General features: G+C 36.3%; 1 protein-coding gene across 4 annotated transcripts in view; it reads left to right on the forward strand.

The window, feature by feature from the left end:
* Positions 1–19,401, forward strand: part of OCA2 (OCA2 melanosomal transmembrane protein) — a 186,293-nt gene that overhangs the window by 85,078 nt on the left and 81,814 nt on the right. For all 4 annotated transcript variants that reach the window (XM_038148622.1, XM_038148613.1, XM_038148627.1 and 1 more), the window contains 2 exons: positions 7,067–7,199; positions 18,199–18,346. In XM_038148622.1, the coding sequence (XP_038004550.1) occupies positions 7,067–7,199; positions 18,199–18,346 (281 nt within the window). The remainder of the gene's footprint in view (positions 1–7,066; positions 7,200–18,198; positions 18,347–19,401) is intronic.

Consider the following 19,401-nt stretch of genomic DNA (forward strand, 5'->3'; position numbering starts at 1 on the left):
ATCCTTGGTCCTGAAACAGAGTGTCGTGGTCTGGGATATGTCCTCACTGCTTAGGGCTCACCCCTTCTAAAGGAGATTTGCCAGAGAGTGTGCTGGCCGGGGTAACTGGATAAAGCCAAGAGAGAGGTCAGAGAATGAACTGGACCATCTGGCCTCTTACAGTCCAAGCTGTTGAACTAATAGCTGCAATCCTAATTTTGTCCACCTGCTTCAGCATGCTCTCTTTTGATCAGAAGGAGAAATTAGAGATTGCTGTCTTGTTTCTAAAACTACTTCTAGTAAAGGGTGCTGCGCAGAAGGGTTACATGAGCTAGCACAATTCTGTGTCTAGAATGCATGGGGAGCCTACTACATTAGTACCAAGTAAAATTTATTTTATTCCTTTTTTTTTTTTTTTTTTTAAGCTGTTTCAGAGGTAAAAGTTCTTATGCATTAGTGACATCTTAGAAACACTCCTTCATGCAGTATATGTTATAGTTTCTATTATGGTGGTTTCTATAGAAAATACTTGGTTAAATACTTGGTTTCTACCTCTTTTTAGCATTATGTCAAGTTTTTGGACATTGTAGGAATTCTAGAATTTTTTTCCACTTGATATTTTTATTAAAATTCTTCTTTTCATTCACTTGTACTTCATTCTCAGTGTCATTTTTGCACAGTAAGTACAGGAGTACTTGGACAACTGCCCCTGCAGGAAGTTGAATATTGAGCTGTCCTATGTAGATGATTTGGCTTTCTACTTTATTTAGATGCTATCAGGAGGAGAATTTTACCAGTCTTCCTGAACTTTTACTGCTTTACATCAACCTCTGAAAGTATAAAAGTAAAATACTATGCAAGTTTAGACTTTTGTAGGAAAGCTTGGCTTTTACATCAATATGAAATGAGACGCAGCCTAGTTACTTTGGGTGCTGTTATCTGGTTACAGTGTTAGAAATGCTTTACTTTCTGTTTATACTGATGCTGGAGAGACTTTTCTCCCTAGCTTCTGGGGAAAAATCACATCATATTAAAACTATTTTATTTAAACCATGTTTGAATAAATAAGATTTTTGTAACATTTTGCTCATTAAAATGTAGCAATAAGTCACTTTACTTGTCTTGAGATGCAAATGAATCTCAAAAGGATATTTTCTTTGTAGCTGTTGTTAATTTATAATCCTGACATATTCTCTACCATCATGACTGGAATCAGTGGAACATTTGCATAATAGGAGAGGAAGATTTGTTGTGCTCTTGGTTGTTCTTAGTTGGAGTTGGAAGAATTTTCACAAAACAGCATTTATGTTTTGATTTTAGGAAAAGAGCAAATGGAAAACTTGTTTAGTGAATAGAAAACATTTTTAATGTTTTATTGTCTTCAGAGTGCTGCTACAGAATGGCTACTGTTAACAAAATTTTATTTTTATTTTGAAGAAATATGGGCTGCAGACTTTAGGAACTCCATGTTTATATGCACAATAGAGCATGAACCAACTGGATATGGTCCTTGCTCTCAGAAGGGTTGGACAGCAAATCTTCTGTATTTGGGAACTTCACAAACTCCTACAAACACACCTTTGAGATCAGAAGTTGCTGTGCTCGAAGCACGGGGTTTCACACATTCAGAACATTCTCCTTTAAAGAATGAATGGCAAATAGGTCTCCAGAGCAAAATGATGCTGTAAACATAGTGATAGTGAACAGGTGCACTGGTGTGTCCGAGCTAAATCTGCACAAAAGATGTAATGATAACAGCAAAAGCAGTTTTGGCATATGCTAGCCATTGGGTTATATCCCTTTATTTACTGATATTGTTAGCATGTGATAAAGCTTGTGCTGTGTAATCTGATGTCTGATGAGGATTTGAGGGTTTCAGCATACCACTCAGAATTATTCCTGCCATTTAACAGGAATTTCCTGGGAAATTGACAGACATAAGGTTTTCTTGTGTTGCCTTTTAGAGACTTTCAGCCTTCATGATGGAATATAGCACGATTTGATGTTAGTTGGTTATATTTAATGAAAAATTGTGATACCAAAAAAATTTATGAATGAAAGTAGGTACTTCTTGAAAAAAAGAAGAGGAAATGCTATATATGAGGCTTTGAAGATATTTCAAGCACTGGTAAAATGTATTCCCATAGTTTAGTAGGCTATTTTTGTTTAGTTTACTGGATACGAGCTTGTAAAAACTTTTAATCAATTTGTAGAACTCAACCCCTTCAGTTGATGTTTGATTGATTCCTTTTCTCAGGAGAAAAAAACACAATTCTGGAAAGTGCATGAACTAAAATGTACGGGCTTACATCTGATTTCAGAATTTTTACCATCTATGCATGTAGTAATCATTAAACAGCGTAAAGTAACACAAAAAAAGAGGTTCAGCATCTCAAATAAACATTATCTTCATGTAACTGGGTTACACCATCAGTGATTTCTGGCTCAGTGACATCATGAACAGCTCCCATGAGAGACAATGCAGATCTCAGTCACTCAGCCAGACGAGGTGTTTAAGACAGTATAGAAATAATAAATTACTCTTGCTCTTCTTCATTTTATTAGTTTTAAAATATTAAGTAAAGGGCATTCTGGCTAGAAACACAGTACTTGCTGCTCCCCAGATCGCAGCTCATAGCTATAATTTTTGCTTTCTCATTGCTCTAAATAGGCAGATTTCTTGTGGAGAGGTCTGAAACACTAGAATTTAATTTCACATCTCCAGAAGCAATGAAAAAAATAATAATCAAGATGATGGAAAGCTAGAATTTTAGGAAAACAATATGATACTTCCTCCTAATATGAAATTGATATATTTGACTCTGCATTTTAAACTATAAACCAAGGAAAGATGTCCACTCTGTTTCAGCTCTGAATCTGTAGGCAGCGGAACCTTTAGGCTGTTGTCTTGCTAAAACAAAATCTTTAGATTTTCTCCTGACTGGGGAACAGGAAGAATTTGACACAATCATCATAGCCTCAAGTAAGGGACATTTGAAACATGTTTTGTATTTATCTTGTAGACTGAAATCTCCTGAAGAAAAATATTTCTTGCCTATTGTGCATGTCGATTCTATTCCAGTCTATTGTGCAGGAAAAGAAAATCTTTGTGAAAATGACTTTTTGTTGTATGCAGGAGACATGGGGAGCACTTTAATGCTTTTTTACAATGCTGAATCCTGCAGCGCAGAAGACTCAGGATGTATAAAATGTGCTATCCACAGCCACAAAGGGTATGAATGTAGGCTCTGTGGAGATGTTGCCTGTCCTTTCTGGGGTGTGGGAAAAGGAACAGGGGCGACTGATGAAGCAACTGTGCCATGACCTTGGTATCCTCTGCTGCATCCATGGTATCTATGGTACAGTGAAAACCCTTCAGTCTCTTAAAGTTCCCCAAGAGGCTGCCAGCTGGCTACCAGCTATCTGACAATGCCTGGTGTGAAATCAGCCTTCTTTTTCCCTGAAAACACATTGCCTGTGTTGCAGAGAGGCTGGTGCCAAGCACCCAGCCCAAAGCATCAGGGAGGGCAGCTGCCTGTATTTCATTGTATTTCAGCCTTTTTGATATCAGCCATAAAAAGTAGTGCACTTGGTAGTCCTCATGGCTACAGGGCATCAGCTGTCAAAGGCTAGTGATCATCAGAATTCATTTTCATTCACTGTCTCTTGTGGATCAATGCAAGGAGGTAATGGGGAGGAAAGCCAGGAGCAAGGGATGGGAAGAGAACTGACTCCAGTCTCGCATTATCACCAACAATCCTGTCATGCAAGCTCTGTCCTGAAATAGGCACACTACATGTTAGAAAACAATTTGTTTCAGCTGAATTGGAAAGCTGTTCTGCAGTAGGAGCAGAGCAGAATGTTTTCTTTATCACCAGGGATCTCAGAGATATGAAAGAGATATGTGCTGATATTATGAACTTTAACAAAATCCTGAATCTCGGCCCAGCTATTCCCTCTGAAAAGTTTGGGTAAGCTCTTGGATAGGATGGCAAAAAATCTAGTAGAAATTTTTTTCTTCTTGTGATGGTGTCTGCAAATCACTTTCAAGGCTTATCTACGTCACCTCTTATGTCATGAAGCTGTGTTGATCCTGACTTTTTTCCCATGGTATTGTTGTCTCTATCTCATTTCAATTCCTTTCAACTATGAGTCAGATCTGAGACCTCCTTCTTACCCTCAGCATTTTAGTTTGCCTTCCAGGTTGAGGTGATTTTCTTCATCAGAAATGAATTTTGTGGGTTTCAAGTGATGTGTTTCTTGTGCTGTATTTTTTGAGAAGCCTCTGCATTGTAGCATTTCAGGAACCAGACACAATTTTTTTTCCCCTTGAAACAGGTGTGATAATAAAAAATATAAAGGCAAGCGACTTTTTGTATTTGTGTTTACTTGCAATAAGCTACTTCCTTAAAGTCAAGATCCTTTAATATGTGACGAAGACATCACATATTTAAACTTGAGGGGAACCAAGAATTCATTTGGTTTCTATTTGTCTTTTTTTACTTCCTACTTTAACATTCATCTTTATTTCTGTGTATTTCTACTGAGAATTTCTACCATCGTAGTTGGCCTGGTAGCTGGCCAGCCTAAGAAAAGTTTCATCTCCACTGCTTTTTTGTAAAACTAGTCTGCAAAAGTAATTTTATTCATTCTGGTAATTCAGTATAATCTGACCACTCCTAACTACTTTATTGCTCTTCAGCCACCTGTTTTCCAGTAGTTTTTCTTTCAGAGGATAGTTCTTTTTTCCAATCAGGTTTAGGCATTTCTATTTTGTCTGGTGTAGCTTCAGTGTTTTTACTGCTTAAATAATTTTGGCTTCCTACCTCTCTTTGCCATTTTAGAGACCATACAAAACTGAATAATGATTTTGAAACTTCCTGACTTGTTAATGGCACACTGTCAAAGTTGGAAAATTTCTGAACTAAAGCCAGTTCAGCTTTTGAGGTTTAAAGTCCTTATTTTTCTGGCCAAAAGTTTATGATCTTTCTTTTTGGTTATAATCTTAGAGGTAACCCCTATATAGATGGGTTCAGATAGATTTATATTTAGATTTAGATATATTTATATTTAGATATATTTATTGTCAATTTATTGTCAGTGGTTTTCATTAAGGAAATAAACACAAGGAAAATGGAGTTTATAGACTTTGGGGGCTGGTATCACAAACACTGAGCCTTTGCAGGAATCCTTTTTTTATTCATTTGTAAATTTCCTAGAGTTATGAATGTTGTTTTCATCCCTCATAGAAATGTCTCCTGTAGCTCTGAATCTTAACTTGATGCCCAGAGGCCAATCTGTGTAAAAACTGATTTGTAAAAACTGTCTTACAGAGATGTCAGACACCTAAGTGGCTGACCTATTTTGTAGGCAAACTGAATGAAGGTACATTACTCTTCTTTGTGGTGTCACTTTTTTCTGTCCAATTCTTAAAATAATCTCATTCCAATTCCTGAAGAGTCTTCCTTCTGCTTTTGTAAAACCAATGGCTGTAGCTAAGTTACAGCAAAAGGCCAGTGAATGGACAGGTACAGTTTCACCTTTCAGTGTTTGGAGAGTAGAAGAGTCAAGGAATCTTCTATTAAATAGCAAGTAGGGATGACATTACCTCAGGAAGCTTAAACCTGTATATTAATAGGATCAAATTCTAATCCTAGGTCTGCATATTTATGGTTTGAGATTTATTTGACTGTCTGTAAGCTATGGATTTTTTTTGCCAAAGAGCACCAATCTTTATCTGGCCATGAAAGTTCTTTATGACTGTCATCAGTTTCTTGTGTTATGTGTCTTTTTATTACGCCCTGTGGTGCAATAGAGACACTTTTTTTTTCCTTTTTTTGAACCAGAGACATTTCAACTAGGAAATTTCCACATAAATTCTTTTAGCATTTGACAATATAGAAGAACACACATTTAAAGCAGTAAGTTCCCAACAGTCTTAACACACTGCAGGTAGTATCAGCTGTTGCTGATACTACAAGGGAAGCGGTTTTTAGTATTCATTGGAATTACCAAAGGACCTATAGGAAACTCATAGTTAAAAATCAGGGAACAATAGAGACATAGTGGTGTGTCACAGGGAGATCCTACAATCAACTAACTTTCCAGCATCTCTGTGATATCAGTGGTGGGTGCTCTGAAAATTCATCTGGGAAAATCTGTGCTATCCAGGGCTTGAGCCATGCTTTATTCCAGGTCTGCTCTGCTGGGATCACCAGTTCAGACAGCTTCTGTCTTTTGGATATAAAACAGTTCCCTCCTACCAGACTGCTTGGATGTGATCCTCCTTGGCGCTTCATGGGTAACTTCTTTTGGAAAGGCGAGTCACGGCTGCTTCAGAAAAGCCCAGCCCAAAGGCTAACCCTGATCCACTTCAATGTGTGCAATATGGAAAAATGCAATAACTCAATTGAAAGGGACTCTAGAGGGCATCTAGTCCAATGTCCTACACACAGCACGGTGAACTTCAAAGTTTTAAGACAAGCTGTCACTGTTCATCCTCATTGCTTGAAAGCAATTAATATGTTCAGCCTTTTAATACATTCTGCTTAACCTTTTTTTAAAACCCCTTCATTAAAAGGTTTCATTGTGCAAAATATAAAGAAATGTGTTCATTTATTAACCAGAAAGAAGAATAAACACAATATTGACATATAATACTTTCATTTTAGAAGAATGGTTCAACTAGAATTATTGTAAGCACTTCTGTTTTCACCAGTTTAAAACAAATCTGGTAATTAAAATTCAACTATTTCTGAGACTTTGAGTAATTTGAAATGAATTTACAGTGATTTAAGTGAGAAGTAAAAGTTAATGATTCAGTTTGGGGTTTTTTACTGTACATTTCAGGAACACTAGATGTGTTTCAGAGTAACTTGTAATGCAATATTTTAGTTCTTTGAATTAAATTTTAATGTGGCTTGTCTCCTTGAAACAGATGAAATACAGCAGATACTGTACTTGGAACTTACTATATCGCTTTATATTTATTATTGATTGTTGATGTACATAAAGCTGAATGATTTTCCCTGTAGGTAATATAGAAAAATAAGTGATTTTTAATTTAGGTTTTTGTTTTTATTTTTAGGGATTGGATTTTGCAGCTTTCACAGGGCATATGTTTTTGGGTATCTGCCTTGTTGTTTTGGTCTCCTTTCCTTTTCTCAGACTTCTTTACTGGAACAAAAAACTTTACAATAAGGAGCCAAGTGAAATTGTTGGTGAGTATGAAAAAAAGTTATATTGTTACACCGAATATGTGCTAAATGGAAACTGACTAGTGTCTACTACAATGCTGTCTTCAAATGAAAGTGCCCACCCTCCTCACTATCTGAACAGTAATTTTTCAACTAATAATTAATATTTTATTTTTAGTTGTGGTATTTTCTGATTTTTAGAACTGGATGTTTTTCTGGTTCTAAGACTGAGGTTTTGACATGAATTATTAAATATCTTACAAAATTTGCAGGAATATTTTTCATCATTCATTACAGCCATAGGTATGAGTATCAGGAGGTTCTGTGTTGCACCAGATAATATCTGCTCAAGGTGCTGAGTTCACAGCCTAGATTTAGAAATATCCCAGGTTTCCCTTACAACAAACATAGTCCACTGATGTATTCCCTTGCTGATGATTTTCTTCCATTGGATTTTTCAGCAATCTTTTACTGGTTTGTGGTTAGTGAAAGACATTTTATCAAAGCAGAACTTTTCAAGTCCTCCCCAGTTTGCCTCTGTGGCACTTCCTACCCTAAATTTCCCTGGTGCATAATTTCTACAATTCAGTAGAACTAAATCTATGTCCTTTTATGTCACTCACCTCAATAGTCTCTAGAAGTCTTCTTAAAGCTGTTTCAATGACTGTCGACTGTGTCAGTCCCTCTTTGTCTTCATGCTTTTATGTTTTTCAATTCAGTCATTTTGAAGTTTTTATCATTGTTCTAGGGCTTCTCTTTCAGCACTGAAATTTAATACTAACCCCCCTAATGTTCACCATTTCTTTACAAGATAAGAAATACTTCAATAAGTATAATTTATTAGCAAGCTTTGTACAAAGACTGTTGAGTATAACTGTTTCTTCCCTGGCACTGATGCTTGTTTCACCTTTGGCTGCAGAAGACTTAAGGTCCAGGCTTCCACTGACCATGCAACACATGTTTTAATGTGCTGTACGATATCTCTGTGTGTGTGGCATCTGTTTATCATGGAGAGGACACCTTCTGATACCGTTGATATATCTTGGCTTCATTTGTTATCTGTGGAGAAAGATAAGTGCTTTTCAAGACTAATGGAGCTGTCTATGCTAGAAGAGATATATTGCAGGCCTTAAAAGTTTACTTTTCTCTTATAAGGAGACTCCAAGGTGACTAACTGTGGCAGAGACTTTCATGATAGGTATCTCATTTAGGCAAAAGGAGTAGTACCTGTAGTGCCTTGCCTTGTTCCAGGGGAAATTTGCTTTAGGATTATGGTTTTATTAAAAGCCAGAAATGACAGTCCTCTCCTCAGTAGATTATACCATGTGTCTCAAATCCCATCTGATAGAAGTCAAAGAAGAAATTTCCCTGCTTTGGAAGATCTTCTGAAGACTTTTGATTTTGACGTCTATTCACCACAAGATGCACTCTGTTTGTATTGCTAAAGGCCAAAGTCTTTCCCAGAATTGAGATCAAAAATATTTTTGAGATGTTCTAGATATTACACTGACTGTTTTCTAAGACACTTAGGGAGAATTTCTCTTTCTCCTATATATCTGTCTGGTATGAGGTAGGCATTTTCATTTTAAAACTGCTGAGACATTCTGCACCCTTAGAGGTCTTATCCAGAGAGCAGGAAAAATAAAGAAATTAACTCAGACCCTAACATGCTTAGATAATTTCCCTGCGACCCTATAAAGTATGATTTTTCAAAAAGCCATCAAGAAAATTAATTTTCCCAACTTTAAAAAGTATTGATCCCAATATAATAGCATTATTTTATAAATATATATTTTAGAACATGGAATTGCTACTTTTTTTCAGTTTGGCTATACAATTTTAAAGCATATGTTTTGGATTTTTAAGAAATAAAGTATGTATCAAAATGTCTTAAATTACTCTGAATAGTCCAGTTTATTCACTGACATACTATTTTTGCCAGTGAAACACTGTAATAGTGAAACACTGGAAGCATATTCCCTTCAGTGAATTTCTTGGTAATCCTTGTTGCTTGCACCTTAATCTGTTCAGATTTAGCAGTCTCCTAATCAGTACACCATGTGTTCTCATGATCAGCTGCTTGCCCTTTGCTGCAAACCTAATCAGGAGCTGTTCAATTAGAGCAAATGCTGAAGAGCCACTCTTTCTATTGAAAATTTCTGTGAGAGGGGAAGAGAAAGAAAGAGACCAATACAGCTCCATTAGGAGATAGCTGTCATGGTTTGGATTTGCAGAATGGCCTCCAAGGTGCTTCCAGGGGTCCTTTCATCTCCGGTTGAAATAGTTCTGTGATAACTTCAAATGGCTTGTTTGAAGCAGATGTTTTAATCAACTAAATACCAATCTTTCCTCACCTTGCCCTCAATTAGCAATTAAACAAGTTATGTGAGATTTAATTGGTATATTATTCTCCCCAGATTTTTTTTATCCTTGTGCACCATGTGCTTTAAGCTTTTTTTTCTGCTGTTTTAGGATACACAGATTATTAAAATGGATTAGTATGAATTTTAAAAACGGACAATGCGCTTATTATGAAGATACATTTTTATCTTAATTTGAACATTGTATGTTACCAGTGTTTTTATTCTGTTGGCTTTCAGACTGATTTGCAGCACCTCTGCTGAAGTAAAAATACCTGTTATTTCCCCAGGAACCACTGTCTACCTGCAGTGGCTTTCAGCAGGGTAGCTAACAAAAGAAAAAAAGACTCTGAAGAACTCATCCATAAGAGAGAAAATCTAATGTTCTTTAAAAATGAAGGGATTTTTGAGGACTTTTTTGAGCATGTCCTTTAGCTGGTAGACCTGTCCCTTGTTCTGTGTGATGCAGCAAAAGATGCAGCAAAAGAGTAAGCTGAGAAGGTCTGAAAAGTTTGTACATATCTACACTTTCACAAAAGAATATGTAAAGGAAATAATATCTGAATGTAAGATGAATTAAATTTACCATTTCAACTGCCTCTCTGAAAACATAAAACCAAAGTTTTTTCTCCCTTTAAGGGTTGAGAATACATTATTTATTTCTTGGGAAGTGTAACAATACATTTTATGTCCCAGCTGTCAAGTTGTGGAGACGTGGACTTCAGTGTTTGGTAAGGTTGCTATCCCCGGGAGAGTGGACGGCACATGTTCTGGTGACAAATATTATTATACTGGCCATTTTTGCCAGAGAGGAAGAGCTTTTTTCCAGCACAACTTTGGCACCAGCTCCCTATTTCTACTTTGTTGCTTGCTCTTTTTTTCCAACTTTTTCACTGGCTGAAAGACATCCACATTTTAAGCGGGACTGGTAAGAGCAGGAGAGGGGGGAGCATGTCATTCCCTCTGGTGTAACTCATTGTCTGCAACAGCTGGGAAAATACTGATGGTAGTATGAGAGTCAGCATGTAAAGCTGACAACAGAAGGAATTAATTAATCATAGTCATATGTAAAGTGCTTAATGTGTGAAAAACACAGAGCTGTTTCCCACAATGGGAAATGCAGTAACCAGATGAGTGAGCAAATCTGTTCCTTTCTTCCACACTCTACAGATGTTCTCAAAGAAAAGAAAATGGAGAGGAGGAGGGAAAGAACCACTGTGATGACTTGCAAGAAAACTACAATACTTAGCGCTAGACACTTTGAAATGCAAAAAGCTGACATAAAATAATAGTTATGTCTAGGGCCACAAGGACACTGCAGGGACACAGAGGGCACCCAGGATACGGCGTAGTGTAACATCAGTATGTGTGCCGCTCAGGGTCAAAGAACAGTCTTTAATCCTATTTTTGCTAGTGACATATTTGTAACTTCAGGAACTATTTCTTGCTAGAATCAGTGAAAGGTACGTCAATGATGTAGCTGAGTTAAGTAAATTAACAAATCTCTGTCCTGAAGTGCATCTGTGCCTGTATAGGTATTTTACTAACTGCCAATAAAGCATAGTTGGTATTTAATGTGATGTTGGACGAAGTGGCCTGTCCTCACTTGGAAGCTGGTTCAAGTGAGGAAAGTAGCAAGCAGTTTATGAAGACAGTAATGTCCAAAGAAAGAAATATTTCAATAAGTTTTCAAGAATTCAACTTTAAACTCAGTCTGAATGGAAGTTTTGGAATATCCTCTGCACTCTACTGTCCTCACCTAAGATGTTAATTTCATTGGATTTTATGGGAAATATTTTTAAATCTTGAGGACCAATGTGGACAGTAAAATGTGTGTTGTTTTTTTTGTAGGGGCTCTTTTTCTCTTTTCTCTGCAATCCAGTTGTAGATATTAACACCTAATAGTGAATAGTTAACATTTTAACTCTCCTACTGTCAGTGTTGGCATGCTGAACTAAAAGGTGCAGTTTTATTTATGAATGCTCTTGGTATCTAAGATAATATCTTTCCAGTACATATTGTGTCTTTTATTTGAAAGAACAGTAAGACTTTCAGTCTCAAACAAACTAGGTAGTCTTAATGTCCCTTCAGATACTGTGTTTAGTCCTTTTTGGATAATATATCAGGATCTACCATGACTTTATGTTTGAAAATGCAAATCAAAAGCTGTCTTTTATTATTTGTACATTCAATAGCTCTCTTGATGATCAGGAATGAAAAGAAGTACAGTTATTTACTTGCCACAGATTGAAGATTTTTGTATTTTTAAATATTTTCAATAATTTTATGCTTTAATTCCTGTATATGTCCTTTGAACTGCTTTAGAGTATTCCCCTTGGAAAAAGAAAAACATTGATCTACCTCTTCTTGTCTTCAGAGGATAAAAATAGTATTCTGGCATTGCAAAACAAGGAGAATATGACAAGCTCATATTATTTGCTTAGTGCATCGATAATGTAGCCATCACAAGAAGGCAGCTGTAATATTACTTTACCTGTCTTATGCAGAAAGAAGGTATAATATAGTGTCATTCTGAATCAATAGAGCAGTACCTGACAATTTATTATACTCATTTTTCATGGAAGGAATGAGTACTGGAAAATCACTGATGGGAGGGAAAAGCTTAATTCTAGCTCCTGTTTCTTTTACAGCCTTTGTGCCCCTCTCCTTTTATATCCAGACCTCTGTTGTGAAAGGATTGCACAGGTATACAGTGGTTGGCAAGGAAGAGCCTTTCCATTAACACTGTTTGTGTGAAGCTATGACAAAGTTTTTCACTTTTGTGGCTCTGAAGTGCATAAGGTCTTCCTAATAAACAGAGCTTAAAACCACTGTTTAGTTCTCTGTAACCCATTATCTGTGTTTATTTGCTGCAGAAAGCTTTCACTGTGATGTTGTTTCAAATACAAGTGTAAGCTTGACAGACTTTTAATTGCTCTGCTATTTTCATTTACCAAAGCGTGTTCAATGTATTAGTCATCATTTTTACTTCTAAACCATTGATAGAAGTTATGGTGAGTCTGAAGTAGGCTGCATTGTTTTGCTCTTCATCTTGTCCTGTTAAAAGCATTAGAAGAGGCATTATCTTTTGAAATACTCCAAAAGGCTGTTGTCCTCATGAGGCTTTATCTTTTTATGGTTCTTTTTTCCTTATCCTTGGGAATACCATCTCTAAGTAGTGACTTTTGGCACTTTTTCTCCTTTTGAAAAGACATCAGCAGTAGTTACATTTTGTGCTAAATGTTTTGGGATTGAAATGTATCTAGTTGTGTTTGAGCAAATACAGTGAATTTAAGAGAGAGTTTTGTTTTTTTTTTATGAGAGACTTGTAGTTTAATGGAAGACATGAGCAAAATTTGCTTTCCTTGGCAAATGTGGCAATTCTAATGAAAACTATTTGATAGTAAGCTGGAGTTGTTTTTCTAGATTTCACACCCAAGAAAAATTTCCTGAAACAAACTAGAGTAGAATTTTAGATAAATGCATGCTCAAAATACTTGACTCTTGACTTCCTTGTCCCAGTCTCAGTGTAAAAGAATGAAGAATTTTAAGCACATTAAGCAAGTACTAATGAGCATGCAGAGAACCTAAATACATTCAGATTCCTGCTTTTAAAAGATGGGGAATTGCCGTAGAGGAAACTGAGGGCAAGCCCACCAGCACTAAAATAAGTTTGTGTCTCTAAAGTCTGACTTACCCAGAGATGAGAACAAAACCCATGTTACTTGAGAGAGAAATATCCAACCTGTCATTCAGGAACAAGCCAACTGAAGGTTAATGTATATCTTTATCAACCATCCTGAAATGTAATGAGAACTCTAACTCACCTTAATATCTGTGGATTACTCCATCTGAGTCCTATGTGACCATCATACACATACTAAATTGACTATTCCCATATAAATTCAGGGTTAGGCTTGTAATGTTGTAGATTCTTTTGTGGGCCTGCTGCAGCCTGCTCCAGCTTGCTTGGAAGATGACTCCTGGTGAATTATTTAGGTGCTTGAAGTTATGAGCTTTGTGATTTCCTGCCCAGGCTCCAGCTGCTCTCCTGCAGGATGAGGATGCCCTGTAATTCCTATGTGATGGATGCAATCCCATGCTGGGTAGCTGAGCTGGCATTAGGTGCCTTTATGACCAAATGGGGCCTCAGATGTCATGCTGAGTTGAAAAACTTATATAAATTCTCTGTACTGGTTTATGCAGCATTGTGCACATTTCTTGTGTTCCTTTGCATGTATTTAGCTGAACAAGGTAAAAAATATTTTGATGTAGTTTTGGAGACCATGCAATACTTGCACCTATGCTTACCTTATCCACTACTGACCAACAGGAATATTCAAAGGAATAAAAACAAGAATACTCCAGTTTTTTTTTTTTTTTTTTTTTTGTTTTGTTTTGTTTTGTTTGTTGGTTTTTCTAGATTTAGATCCTCATGCTTGTGTCCTGTTGTGGTGTGCTGCCTCTAGGAGAGAGGCATAAGTGTTTGAGCTGGAATATCCCTCAAAATGAATTTTTTCTACTCATTGGTTTCAAATTTTGGATTTAGTTTCTGCACTTACAAAATGGAGATGACACCATCTAATAATGCTTGGAAGATTTGCTACATAATATGAGGAATTTAAAAATTACTAAAAGTTATAGATATTACTATTACTAGTTAAGCTAGAATTCATGATACTTAATTTGCTTTACAGTTAGCATTTAAACAGAAATATTCTCATTCTGAGAATTTGGCTATGAAAAATAATTGCTTTACTGAAAATAGGTAAGCTACAGTAACATGTGGAGAAAAAAAATGAAACAAATATTCAGATGAATGTACTTTGAATGCTGTTAGATACAGCCCAGCAGTGCAAACTTGTGTTGCTTGCAAAAAGATAGTTTATGTAGTTAGTGCATGTGCAAGTTGAAAATTGTCATTTAATGATAATTCTTATCATCTCATCAAGGTTGGTCATGCTCTTCTGAGTATCTTCAATTAAACAAACTGGCCTTTTCAGAGTCTGAGATTGGGAATTAATTACATTCAGTTTTTGAGGATGTGTTCTTTTTTATTGGCAGCTGGATGGGAGGGAATGTGTGATTACTCAAATGAAAATCAATCTGACTATTAATTGTCAGATTGCAGAAATAATATGCAGTTTTCTAATAATTTTCTAAATTTTCTAAAATGAAGAAATTTTATCTAAACTCTCACAGTCTGGGTCAGCAGCTGAAATTTTGTTAAACTCAGTAGGTCCAGGATGTAATGTTTGTGGTTTCCAGGGCAAATATGATCAATAACAAAGTGAGAATGGATTAGCAGCATAGGGTTTACAGGTTTGAGGAGCCTTTATTTGATCCTATAACTAAGACAAAAATTAATATTTTTTTGTTAGGAATGGAGTTTTTTCTATTTCCTCATTAGCAATAATAATGCTAGATATATTGCTGTTGTGCCTCGTGGGCTTTATGAATGTATGGCATTCACAAAGGTTTTAGTTATCATAATGAGCTGAATTCTCTGACTGAGCTGAGCTGCAGCTCTCCTATCTTTTTGTGCCCCAGATCACTGCATACTAAACAGCTTTGCTTCTATCACTTTGGCTACTGGTGCTATGGCTGCAGTCAAATGTTAATTTAGCTGCTTTAATGAGAAACTGCCATGCTACAGACTCACCATGTCAGTTACTGGCAATAGACCTGACAGTGGTAGATTACATTGGATAGAAGGCTGATCTACCATAAAGCTAACCCTGCAAAATCCCTGTGGATGGCTTGGACAAGTGAGTGGAGAGAGCTCATTCTGGTGTAATATAACTATTGGATGTCATCTGAGGCAGGGACAGGAACTTATGGACACAGAGAAACAGAGTGTGAGACTATCCTGTGATTCTATTCGGTGGCAGCCAAATGCTGCCCTTTTGCTGTCTTGGCCATAATTTCAAAGTGATTGATAAGAGTCTGTGGTTGCATTAAGCCCTTGTCCATGTGTAACACAGTATGTCATAATATATCAGGTGGTCCCAGACTCTGGGGGCTGCTGGCTAAATGGTTTTGCAGTTATGAACTGGGAGAAGTATAGCAAGGCCTGAAGGATTTTGGCCATGTAAATTGTTGTTGCTGACTTCAAGGTTCTGCATTATTTTTCCTTCAAAAAAAGCACTACTTCTAATAAGTACCTATCACCTCATGCCACAATGGGCTATTGACAATAAGAGTGCGCATTAAAGAGAAGTAGGGGAAACATTCTGTGGGATGACCTAGAAAACCTCTGCACAAATCATTACTGCAACAGGGGTTGCGGTATAGAAGTTGTATCAACAGTTCTGATTTTCCAAGTACAGTTGGCTCTGAAGTTAACTCCACAGCAGGTCAGATGTTCACATCCTTGGAGGTTTGGAAAACCAATGACTGAAGAATCAAGCACATAAAGGCACAGTCAAAGCCATGCATATATTTTTTTAAGGTAGATCACAAAGCACCAGTCCAACTTTGCTCAACCTGGAGATTAGCGCCAGCGCATTTCAGCTGTGGAACAGGAATCTGCAACACAAGTCATGCTGCCTTCCCCTCTGTGGGTTTGTTTGTGGCACAGATACGGGGATGATAGCTGCCTCTTTCTGAAGGAGAGAAGATAGAGATTATATGTATGAAAATAACTGTGGAGTACTTGAGTCTCATTTAGCTGGTGCATGATTCAGCTTCCCTCTATCAGCTAAACCCTTGGTGAAATTTCACTTGGAAAAGATGGGGAGAAACGCAGGATGAACAGATGCTTCCAGAAAAGTTGATGCAGAAAAGACAAACTGTAGGGAAGTAGAACAGCAAACTGGTTGCTCATGCTTCATGATCCTTTGCCAGAGAAAAAGACAAAACACTCTTTCCCTTGGACTGATGACAGTTTCAAAGCTGCAGTCATATTCACTCAAAAATCATATAAGAATGAAGTACAGAAAGGACTTTTTTTTCCCCTCTGGGAGTGGAAAATTACTGCTGTTATATCTGTGTGTGTCACAAATGTTGATGCAAAAATAAATGATGGCCAGAAGTCATGTAGATCCTTTGATAAGCAAGACCTATCTGTATTGTAATACAATTTTGTTCCAGGTTATACTTCTGGCAAAAACCACCAAATATATTACAAAGGAAAGTGGTCGATTTGGCATGTTTTTGGAATCTGTGGTTCAGATATAAACTGGCTTTCAACAGTGTGAATTTGTATTTGTGGTTTTACACTGTAAAATTTAGGCAAGCATGACCACCTTGACAGATGTGTGCAGATGTATAGACATAAGCCATACAAAATGTATGTCAATTGCTGTTCAAATCCCTTTCTTCTGTGTCAACCATGCAGACTCTGGACATACTTTTGTTATTAAATGTTTGAGTTTTGTTATGTCTAATTCCTTTTCATGGTCAATCTTTATAAGATTCACTCTGCTTTATCATTATAAATAGTTGTAAAGGAAACTGAGGAATTGAACATGTTTGATAGCAGATATCATCACCCTCTAGAGGGCTGCAGCATAAAATGTTAATATCACTGCCTACATCAAAATGTGTTTAAATTTTTCTCATGTAACTAAATATTTTTGTTATAAATAATTCTTATTGCTGGTTTACATGACGTAAAGAGTTACACATCTATTTTCAGAACAAGAGCAACTTGCTGATTGAAAAGGAATCTTAAAATATAAAACCTTGGATTCTTGACATATTGTCTTCAATGACATGAAATTTGAGTGGAACAGAAAAGAATGGCGAGGAAACATCCTGTTTCTTCAATAGGAAACATTTGCACAGTTTCTGAATGAATATTCTGATTTTCTTTCTTTAGTGTTTTCCTCTAAAATTCAAACGGTTATTTGGCATGCCCAGTTTAACATCCTTCTTGAACAGGAACACATGTTTTTTGGTCATTCTCCAAGGCCTCAACAGTACAGGGAGAAAAATAATCAAAAAGGATTGAAATTTCTGAGAAGATTCTAGAGTCTGATTTTGAAGTGTTAATCAGTCTGTCTCAACTTACACAGGATCAGATATCATCCAGGTCAGCATGAAAGTGATGGTTTCTGTGTTTACACATATTTTCAGTGCCTAAGAATTAAATCCTCTTAGGAAACCTTTAAAATACTATTAAATGTTATTCCATATAACAGTGCCAAATTTCACTTTTGCCTTACATAGATAAAATTGCTTGTATGAACATGGAGTGAATGGAAACATGCTGTCTATTTTGAATACTGTGAAGGAATTCCTCACTACACAGGGAACTGGTATCCCTTAGCAGTATAATAATGTATACTGACAGTTTGTTTTCTGTTGAAAAATTAATGGGCTACAATTTTAGCCCTTAAGCTTGTTGAAAGTGTTTGCAAACATTTGAAGACTGTACTTCTTTTTTTTTTTTGAACATTTGAAGACTGTACTTCTATTTTTTTTTTTGAAAAATACTTTGTGGTTCATTTATTTAAAATTTTGAAAAAATTCTATTAATTTTTCATTCAGTTCAGCTCTGCAAAATGAATAACAAAAGTAACTTCCTGAGTGGAAATGTGTTGGGAAACCATCCCAATAACTTTAACAGCTTTGAGTCCAGAGCACATTACACATATTTTACCCATCTCTGGTTTTGTATGCATTGGACTTCACATTGCTGCAATTTTGCCTCTCTTCAGAGCTGAAACATGAGATCTATGTTTGGAGGCTGACAGCTCAGCGCATCAATCCAGCCAGCAGAGAGGAGACTGCTGTGAAATGCCTCTTGATGCAGAAGGTGCTGACTCTGGAGATGCTCCTGAGGAAGAAGCTAAGGACGTTTCACAGGTAAGCAAGGACCAGCATGTCCAACCTCCCATTTCAGGGATCTTCACAGGAACAAGACCTGCATTGCTAGCTCTGTCTTGATGAGATAGATGCCTGGGCAGATAGGAACAGCCACTCTCAGCCTCAGTAAAACAAACTACTTTAGGACTAAACTGATGAGTAAGGCCTGGAAAATAAATTTGTCAATATGTCCCAAAATTAAAGGCCTAGAAATTTCAGGCATCTTTCAGTTTAAAAAGATTACATATATATCACTTCACTTTTCCTTACACTTGTGGCTTCACCACAGCAAGATGCTGGAGTTTCTTTTTTTTTTTTTACTGAAAATTTCAAATTCTCTTCAGTGAATGGGTGAGTTTAAAAAAACATTTCACCAGTAAATTGCTGTGTTTTGCAATTATTTCATAATCAAAATTTCAGTGTGAACCTGAGTGCAGACATATTTTTATGTATAGAAAAGAAGTTTACATAAACTATGACTAAACTATTAATGACCTTGTTTTATTTAGATTCTAGTAAAAACAGATGTTATGCCATGGAATTTGATGATTGAGAATAGTAGTGATAAATATTTAGGATGTTAATTGCTTAAAGTGAAATTGGAATAAATAATTTCAATTAATAACCTTGTTAAAGAATTTGAGCAAGAAAATGTAAATGTGATTTCTTGAACTATTCCAATAATAAGATTGTTTACATAATTTTTGCTGATATTGTGTATTTTGAATTGAGTGAGAGTATTAATACTTCAAGACAAATAAGGCTGTTAAAATCGCTTCCTTTTCAAAAGATTTTAAGATTCTCATAGTTTATGATATTCTAAAGAGGACCCTGGTGACTTACAAATAAAATTTCTATATTTAATCTTGAAAATCAGGATTCCTCCAGCACAGCACACTTACAGCAATGTAAAGATTCATTAGCATTAACAACAGAGCTCCTGAACTGCAAAGCCCAAGGCTTTTTGCTGGAGGCCTGACTGCGCCGATAACATGGTGAAGTTATTCAGATCTTAAAAACTTCATTATAAAATGCAAATGTGAAACATGTGTGTT

This window comes from Motacilla alba, chromosome 1, assembly GCF_015832195.1.
Source record: "Motacilla alba alba isolate MOTALB_02 chromosome 1, Motacilla_alba_V1.0_pri, whole genome shotgun sequence".
NCBI classification, from domain to species: domain Eukaryota; kingdom Metazoa; phylum Chordata; class Aves; order Passeriformes; family Motacillidae; genus Motacilla; species Motacilla alba.